Source organism: Hippoglossus hippoglossus, chromosome 5 (genome assembly GCF_009819705.1).
Source record: "Hippoglossus hippoglossus isolate fHipHip1 chromosome 5, fHipHip1.pri, whole genome shotgun sequence".
Classification (NCBI taxonomy): domain Eukaryota; kingdom Metazoa; phylum Chordata; class Actinopteri; order Pleuronectiformes; family Pleuronectidae; genus Hippoglossus; species Hippoglossus hippoglossus.
This window is the reverse complement of record NC_047155.1, coordinates 10,506,983-10,516,240: the sequence shown is the minus strand read 5'-3', so window position 1 is coordinate 10,516,240 and position 9,258 is coordinate 10,506,983. Positions and strand designations below refer to the sequence as shown.

At 39.8% G+C, this 9,258-nt stretch overlaps 1 protein-coding gene and 1 non-coding gene across 2 annotated transcripts; both read right to left on the bottom strand.

The window, feature by feature from the left end:
- Nucleotides 1–1,114: 1,114 nt before the first annotated feature.
- Nucleotides 1,115–4,166, bottom strand: rpl29 (ribosomal protein L29). Its single transcript, XM_034586277.1, has 4 exons — nt 4,067–4,166; nt 3,590–3,643; nt 2,914–2,978; nt 1,115–1,261 (listed from the first exon to the last, which is right to left on the bottom strand). Exons 2-4 carry the CDS (start codon nt 3,624–3,626, stop codon nt 1,163–1,165), a joined length of 201 nt encoding a protein of 66 aa, XP_034442168.1. The 5' UTR covers nt 3,627–3,643; nt 4,067–4,166; the 3' UTR covers nt 1,115–1,162.
- Nucleotides 1,440–1,568, bottom strand: LOC117762317. Its single transcript, XR_004614005.1, has one exon. It is a non-coding gene; the product is annotated as a small nucleolar RNA SNORA63 (small nucleolar RNA).
- Nucleotides 4,167–9,258: the final 5,092 nt, after the last annotated feature.

Sequence of the window (9,258 nt, the reverse complement as noted above, 5' to 3'; positions counted from 1 at the left end):
AATTTATTATTAAATTGTTTTAGCCTCGAGTTCAATTGTGATGAAGTGACTGTTACATACAAAGTCTTGTTAATATTCTGCTACACTCACCACATTATGAGGTTTATAAAGGCAAACAGGGTTTGTGTATCAGATTGCATTACTTTGTTAGTATTGTGGCTGCATTGTAGCTGTCTGTGGTCATGGATGTTTAATTTTAACTTATATCTAATACCTTCTCACTGACAGCATCTCTTTAGGTATCTTAATTATGTCACAGCAAAATAAAGCTATACACAGTGTACATGTAAGTAATTGGAAACTCCAGAGGAATACAGGAAACAAAGCTTCAATACAATCTTCTCAAATTAAAGCCCTGAAGGTATTTTTGCCATTTCGCTGAATATCAAAAAGTTTGTGAATCATACACTGGTTTACCAATGATTATCTCTTCTCAATCCACTGTTCTACATTAATTTAGCCACTTTTTCAATGCATTTTGCCTTCCCTTCAGGTGGTTGACAAGGCTGAAGAGAAGGCCTGGTCGAGGACCAAAGAGCCAAGATAAAAAATGCTGGAATTGAAACCCAAAGTAACAATGTAGACGGATTGGAGGTTCAGTGGCAGAGTGTCAATATTTTAAGCAGTAGATTGGTAAAGCATGAATTGCAAATTAGTGGATTTTAAAACAGCTCACCATCGCCATTTTTTTTTTCCCTTTGTCAGCTGCAGAATAAGTAGGTCTCTCAACAACTCTACATTCCCTGTGATAAAAGTGCACGTCTATGAAAGAAAATTTCAAATGAGAAAGGTTCATCTGCTTCCCTCAGATAAACAGCGTTTCTTGTTGGATGCGTTGATATTCAAGAATGAGACTTGTTTATTTAGACTGAAGTGACTGAAAGAAACCAGCTGGGTGAATCATCACATTTCAATCATCTTAATCTGTTCAAAGTTTTATTCATATATTTCAAATGTCCTCTTAGACTTAGTCTTCAGTCCCTCAGTTTTCTCAAGTGTTTGGTTTATAATGCTGGAAAAAACCAAACTAAGTTCACATGAAATAAATCAGACAGATTTAAGTGTTGATCAGAGAGGCAGGAGACAACAGAAACAAAAGTACATCAGATGTTGGTTTTTTTAACAAAGCAAAGCTTTATTTCGGTGGTGGACACATTTCGGCTTATTTCGGCGCGGCTGCTGCTGCTTTCCTTACTGCCTTCATGCCCTTCTTGTTGTGTTTCTTGGCAAAGCGCATGTTCTTTAGGAACTTAGGGTCCACCTGCAACAGATAAGAAAATATAAATGAGTGAGCAGGCCTGGTGAGCATGAGGGTCACACATCTGAAAGCTGTCTAATCACAAGGCTTCTTTTTAATTGCAAAATAAACTTCCTTTTTTTTTTTTTACGGTTAATCACGGAGGCGGAGCATCATGTAAATGAAGAGAAAAACTCATCAAGTGTCTGAAACCATGCGTCCCTGGCTGTCGGGGTGATTTAGACAGACAGGGATAGCTGGAAACAGGTTATTGTGTGCAGGGGGAACGACAACACAGCACAAACAAGCTGCGCTGTAACTTATCCTGCAACCAAAATAAACTTCCGATGAAATAAAGCAAGACATGTAAAGTCAAGGAGATGAAAAATGCCAATAAAACATTTACATTAGAGTAGTTGTACAAGGTTCTGGTTTCATTTAAAAAGCATGTGATTGTAACAACCTATTTACTTGACCTATACAAATGAGAACTGGGTGAAATGACAATGAAAACTAATCAAAAATCATAGTGAAAAAACAGGGAGTACTGCTTATAAAAAAAGTTGAACTGTGACAGAAACTATTGATTTCATCAAGTATGTAAAATAGCTGATCCAAAAACACACACACACACACATCAGTATGATTCAAACCAAAATATGCTTTCCCCCCCCACTGAAGTTTGTCTAAAGTTAAAAAGTGTCATCAACACTGACAAGATAAGAGTAGAATCATTTCCCAAAGCTGGCAGCATTGAGGAGAATTACTCTGCTGGTCAACAAGAGACTCTGCTCCTCTGCTCTTTTCTAATCACTCACACTTAAAGCTGATCTTTATAAGAGCCTGTTGAATTCATATTTATGTTCCTGGATAACCGGGCTTCGCTTCGCCTGCAACAAATACGTTTTTAAACTCTGCTTTGTCTCATAATTTGCGTTGTCTGTGTGTGCGTCTGCCCATCTCTGTCACTCTCAAAAACTGATGACCACATGTATATAGTTATTAACCGATGTCGGATCATGAATCCGTTTCACTTCGGTCACTTTAACCCTGATGTCCTGGCTGTGCATGTCTCGTGTCGTGTGTAGCAGATGAACTGCGCACGCACGCGTTTAAATACGTGCCTCTTAAACTCTAAAGTTTAACAAACACAAAGTAAACGTCAGTACTGTTCAGACCCTAATAACTTAATTGAAACTGACTTTATAGTCCCTAATGCTTTAAAAGCTTGTGCACGCTACCAAGCCTGTTCTATCACTGTGCATCCATGCTAATGCTCCAACAAAACCCCAGCATGGAGCATCTTGAAGAATTACAAGTGGGTCATGGCTTCAAAAGAAGCGTAAGAACAAGACTTCCAATACCACAGATATGACATTAAAGTTATTATAATTACGACTTCATGACAGTGTCTACATAAATGACTTGGCCTGAAAACAAGGCAAACAGCTGCCTCATGTCAGCCATCATCTGTTCAACGTTACTAAGCATGTTTAACTGATACTGTGATATGTTGCTAATACACACTAACCAACTCTAACTATACCATTGTCTTAACATTGATGTTAAACAGCCACACCTATGATCTGTGAGCAGCATGACTACAGACCTGTGACATGCAAACACATGTTTATGTCTCCTGTCCATGTTAAAATCTGATTCTCGACAATACATACCCCCTTCAGTGACTCGTAGCGCTGGGATGTGGGCTTCTTGATGCCATTCCTGTGGGCTTTACGAGCTGTGGAGAGCAGAGGGGGAAATTAGAGATACCAAGTTCATCCCTCAATATATACATATATAACCCTACATTTCCCTGGGGATCAATAAAGTGTTTATCCATCTACCCACTCCTTTAGCATTACACACCACATGATGAAACTTTAATTGGATATTATGACATGCATGCAAATGCAAAGGCTGAAACTGATTTCTGACAGCCTCTCACACATTGACTATGATCTCTGGCCGTGACTCTTGGGATCTCGCCCCATAAAAATGTTTTTCTGCTTTGATTTGTGCAGCTCATGAATATGTTGACACAAACATTCAACAGAATCCCTTAAGGATGCACTGCACAAATCAAAGCTGACTATTCTATTACTGGTGAGTTGCTATGGACATGGCAGAGATTTTTTCCCCTGTGCATGTAACTTTGTATAATCTTCATTCAACTTTGCACAAACTTTTAGTTCTTGTTCTTAGTTGTGGCAATGTAGGCTGACTGCAGGGTGAGGACTGCATTTCAGAATAAAACTTGTACTCATGTTGTACATGTGATAAAAACATTCAACTTGTGATACATGCGAGATAAACTCCCACGTGCTTGAGCTCCACTGTGGTTCTACTTACACTGGTTGTGAGTTGTGTGGTTCTTAGACTTGGCCATTTCGACTGGAGTTTAATCTGAGGACAGGAAGAGAAACAGCATCACAGTTAGCATCACTGGTATTTACCTGTAGCTGCTGTTAGAATTGGTTCAAGTTACTACTTTTAATACAATTCACACACAGCTACGTTTAACATGATACTGGAAATAAATCCGCATCAGTGAACGGACGATATCAAAGTGCATTTCAGACTAAACACTATTTATCTGTAAGTAGCCCCACATCATGGCTGCTAGCTAACGCTCTGCTAAGCTAAGCGTTAGCATTACTACAAGTGCCATTTACTCTTTAATCAAGCGGCGCGTATAAACCATACAGCTGCGAACACGTAGCCTGTGAAGTGCTTTATCAAAACCAGCGGCTGATTCTGTGCAGACGTGAAAAACACACGAGGATGAATGAAGATGTTAAGACTCAGGGAAGTAGGACGTGAAGATACCTGCCACACGAACAGACGACAGCCGGAAGAGAAAGGAAAGAGCACATCCCGGAGGACAAGAAGAAGAAACGAGTTAAGACGATGGAGTCAGGGAGAAGGATTTTATGACACCGCCCCCTGTCGGTGGATCCTGGAATGACACATGCGAGTCCACAGCTGGCCACTGGGTGACGCTCTCTGCTTAAACAGTTTAACAGCATCACATGACTGATCTAAACTTCCTCTGTCTGAAAGCACAGGGGTCAAATGTTCTATCTCCTCCACTGGATGTTTTATCGGTTTGAAGGAGGCTTATCTGACGTTAGGTTGAGTTAAGAGGTAAGATGTGCATTGGTTATGGTCGAGGAAGAAGAGGCAGAAGAAGAGGAAGAAGAAGAAGAGGAAGAAGAGGCAGATCCAGTGGAATGGTGGTAATGCACCTTGACGTTGGTTGGCGAACGAAGAAGAAGAAGAAGAAGAAGAAGAAGGTTATGGTCAAGGTTAAAGTTTGTGTTAGACTTGTAAATTCCAACCTTTTTTTGGCTTGTGATCCTTAGCAATCAATCAAATCATATTTTATTTGCATAGCCCATATTCACAAATCCCAATTTATCTCAAAGGGCTTAACAAGGTGTCACATCTTCTGTTCTTAACCCTCAACAAGAGGAAGGAAAAACTACCAAACAAACCTATTAACAGGGGGGAAAACATAGATTGTTGATTAATGTTACTTTCCATTATTTCATAACGTTTACAATAACGTTCTTTACAATAATGTGTTGTTTGTACAAAATTAAACTGGGACTCCTGTATCTGTGACGAGGCTCAACATATAGGAGCTGTTTCTTTTTAAGGGTTCAGCCGCCAGAAATCTGGGAACTATTGCGATGATGTAGATGATCAGAAAGAAACTGTAATAAAGAATATCATAAATAGTCACCTGCACACATTAAAGCCCTAAAGGAACATTGGACATTACTGTTTCTTTACTTTCATTTTCCTTCTTATGTCCCACAGTGACCAATCCATCATGTATTTGACCAGTTTATAAAAAGCAACAAGCTTTGCTGTTATATGTGGTTTTACACACAATGAGCATATAAAATCGTTCACGTGTTCTTCTAGTACATGAAATGCTCCTTATAGCAACTTCAACTGATTGCATTAAATCATACAGCATGTGGTGATTGGTGAAGTAAGTTTTTCTTCTTCTATGAATCTCAATGTTTCCACTTAAATCCAGTTCAGCCACTGAGAACTCTATCTTCATCACCACAGCGTCTCCCTGAGCCAATAGAGATGGATACTTGACATTTGAGTGAGGTGCGAGGGTGATTGCAAATGAGGCTATTTCCCGACACGCTGAGACGAAAAAAACGTGCATCAGCGGAACCAACGGTTTCCAACAGATTCTCAAAATTAACTGAAAATGAAAATGAGACACGAGGGTCAAATTAGACTGTGAGGGCTGATTGGAGCAGTGGGTCTTTAGTTAGAGCCTATTTTTTAACTCTTGATGTAAGACTTATAAAATCGAGTCAAAACTGTGAGATTATAAATCAAAAGTTTGACACGTGAAGTCAAAATGTCAAATGTTTATGTTTCAAAAAAGGCGAAAAAAAAGTTATAAAATAAAATGTATCTTATAAATTCCTGTACTTACTGTCCAATATTATAATGTGGTGAGAAAAGATTCTGACAATGTATCCCCAAATTCTAACTTAAGCTGTTTTCCAACATTAACTCTGGAAAACATGAAGAAAATATCCAGACCATTATCGCCAAAAGCTCTTGAATCTCAGTTTCTTTCCATTCCAACATCTTCATCAGAGTCTTCGACGTGTATGGCTCCTCTTTTATATTTCTCTTCTTCCAGTTTCACGTCCATCACATGTTAGAAACGTCATCAACACACTGACTCACACGGGGTCACTCAGACATTTTCCGGACATTTCAACTGAGGGTCTGGCAGGAAAAGTTCCAGAAAATGTCTGGGGCAATCTCACAAACAGCCGCTCCGGAAACTTTCAGGCAAATGTCCAGACTTCAGTGCAAGTCAGCTGTAATATCTCAGAATCGCGATAAATTAAATAACAAAATCTCAGTATAATTAAATTTCCCTTGGTGCATTTTGAGAGTTTTCTAATAATCTATTGGAGTTGGAGGAATTGGAGAATTATGTCAGACTATTAAGAAACATCTAATTCTTCAGTTTATCTGGAGAAAGACACACAGTTAAAAGCTGCAGTGGAAGACCACAATGGACAGATATCCGTACAAGAACCAAGAAAGTTTGGTGAAAATTATGCAACGACTTCTTTAAGATATTTCATCCAACTGCAATTCAACAGCAAACACACTTTGTGGAGACGTGTGCATCTAATCGAACTGTCAAGGATAACGATTAAGCGACACCCGTGTGGAGGTTAATGGACGGACTGCTCCTGTAAGTCACTTCCCAACACAGTGACAACACCAGCGCAGCGACATGATGGACAGGTTGTAAAGCAGCCAGCATCTATAGACAGATCCACAGAGATTACAGCGCTGCCAGCCCGCCCCTCTGTTGTGATGGATGGGAATGGATGCAGGGCCATGTGACTGAGCTTACACCTCTCTCTCTGACACACACACACACACACACACACACACACACACACACACACACACACACACACACACTTGAACACACACTGTAAGAACTGAGGGATTTTTCTAAATATGGCCGTAACCTCTGGTCCCTCCGCTCTTCCCTCTCTCTCTCCTCTCAGTCTCAGCTGAGGTTGGGTGAATCCCTGCTCAAGCAGGAGAAATCATGCAGCAGCTTCCTATATTTAGACTGTGTTTGATCATATGAGCCTCTCCGCTCCACTCTGCAGCGCTCGGCTCAGTCAATTACAGGGTGCATGTGTTATTTCATATATTCTCCTTGATCCGAAAGTGGTCAAGGGAGCACTGGTTTTCCCACTTCCTGTCACAGTCTTTCCAGCACGGTGGTTTTCGGGCAGAAGCTGAATTTGAACCTGAAAAATAAACACGTGCTGATGAATATTTTCTCTTCTGAGAAATCTTTATTAATGAGGTGTGATGGTTTCAGTTGCTTCACTCAAAACGACACTCAGGAGAGTGCATACCTCCGCCAAGGCCCAACAGTTTTAAATTAAAAACAAGCAGCAGCAAATTGCACACACGGGTACATATCAGTCCTCTGAATAGGTGTGATTTATTTGGTGAAAATATCTAAAAGAATTCCTGGATCCATCACTTAAGATGGATTTTATAATGGGTTCTCTCTTGGCCCATGTCCCATCCTTAAACCAAGTTTCATAGAAATACATTAAGTCATTTGTGCATAATTCTGCTGACAAACATACAAATAAACAAACAAATTAGCAAACACATGGCCAGGGGTTGAAAACATAACTATTCTCATACACAGGCTCTCATAACATCAGAAAACTTCCCAAAATGCTGAATTATATAGAATTAATTTCAAACTAAGTGACAAATGTTTTTTCATTTAAAAAAAAAGAAAAAGAATAAAGTATACTCTCTTGATATAAAATTATTCTACACATATAAACATTCCCTGTTTTTCCCCTATATTTTTTGCTGCAGTTTTACAGGTCTGTCTCTGCAGTAACTTAAAAAAAACACACACTGCTGACATAGATAAAGCTCAGTAACCTGAAAGGAGAACACAGGAAAGTTACTGCACCAAGTCTATAAATAGTCTGGACCATAACCCATATGGATCATATCTATCTATCCATCCATCCATCTATCTATCTATCTATCTATCTATCTATCTATCTATCTATCTATCTATCTATCTATCTATCTATCTATCTATCTGTCTGTCTGTCTGTCTGTCTGTCTGTCCGTCTGTCTGTCTGTCTGTCTATCTATCTATCTATCTATCTATCTATCTGTCTGTCCGTCTGTCCGTCCGTCTGTCCGTCTGTCCGTCTGTCCGTCCGTCTATCTATCTATCTGTATGTATGTCTATCTATCTATCTGTCTGTATGTATGTATGTCTATCTATCTATCTATCTATCTACACACACATAACTTACAGTATTTGAAGGTGATGCTGTCGTACCTGATTTTATCTGAGAGTCTGTAAGTGACTTTCCCCGTATGAAAAAACTACTCATACACTTGCATGACCATAATTGTTTCTGTTTATTAAACACTGCGCTGTATTTCTCCCCTGATGTTGGATTTTAATATCCTTTCATATCACATCAAAATTCAATTACTTCTGCAGCTTCATTTCAAGTCGTGAACAATTCTTGGAGTTCAAACATTTCAAGGCCTCTAACATTCGATGGGATGTCAGGACGTGTCGTTTGTCCGGTAACAACACGCAGCTCCGGTTTGTACAGTGTAATGAGGCTTTGGCAGAATGAGCATCCTCTCCAGAGATGCTGTACATTCATTTCCACTAATAATAAGCCTATAGGGAACCACCGGCTTTGCTCCGATGCTCAATCGCTTCCCTGGGAGAGAACAGAGGACATCACATGCTGCTGCTGCTGCTGCTGCTGCTGCTGCTGCTGCTGCACCTCTTTTCTGTCATCCTTGTCATTACGACTGTACCCCTCGTGGCTTTTCTGTCTTTCTTCATTTTTCTCTGTTCATTATTTCACTTTCTTTATTTCTTAGTACTTGCACTCACTTAAGTAGCTCCATCAAATGCCTCTTTAAGTGTCTTGCATTGCCAATGCATGCAGTAAAGCACATACCTCCGCCAACTCCCAATTTTAAAGGGATAGTTCACCGGAAAATGGAAATTCACTCATTATCTACTCACCACTATGCCGATGGAGGGGTTTGGGTGAAGTGTTTGAGTCCACAAAACACTTCCGGAGTCTCAGGGGTAAACAGTGTTGCAGTCGAATCCTATACAATTAAAGTCAATGGCCATCGGCATAGTGGTGAGTGGATAACGAGTGAATTTTCATTTTTCGGTGAACTATCCCTTTAAATTCAATCAACCCTGCACCAAAATTCAGACACACCAGCTAACCCTAAATGTGCCAGATGTCTTTAACAAGATCCATGAATGAATCCCTGGGAAAACAGTGAACATTTTTAATAAGACCATCAAACCATCTCGCAGTGTTAAAGGAAGTGAAGAAATAAAATCCTACAGTTCTTCCCTGACCCGTACACCACCCTTCCATAAAGTTTCTTGGAAATCAGTTCAG

Excerpts from the sequence above, each read along its gene's own strand:
- rpl29 (XM_034586277.1), bottom strand. The coding sequence starts at position 3,626 with ATGGCCAAGTCTAAGAACCACACAACTCACAACCAGT. Across the intron at positions 2,979-3,589 it reads CCACACAACTCACAACCAGT|CTCGTAAAGCCCACAGGAAT; the intron begins GTAAGTAGAACC and ends TGCTCTCCACAG. Across the intron at positions 1,262-2,913 it reads GCTACGAGTCACTGAAGGGG|GTGGACCCTAAGTTCCTAAA; the intron begins GTATGTATTGTC and ends TATCTGTTGCAG.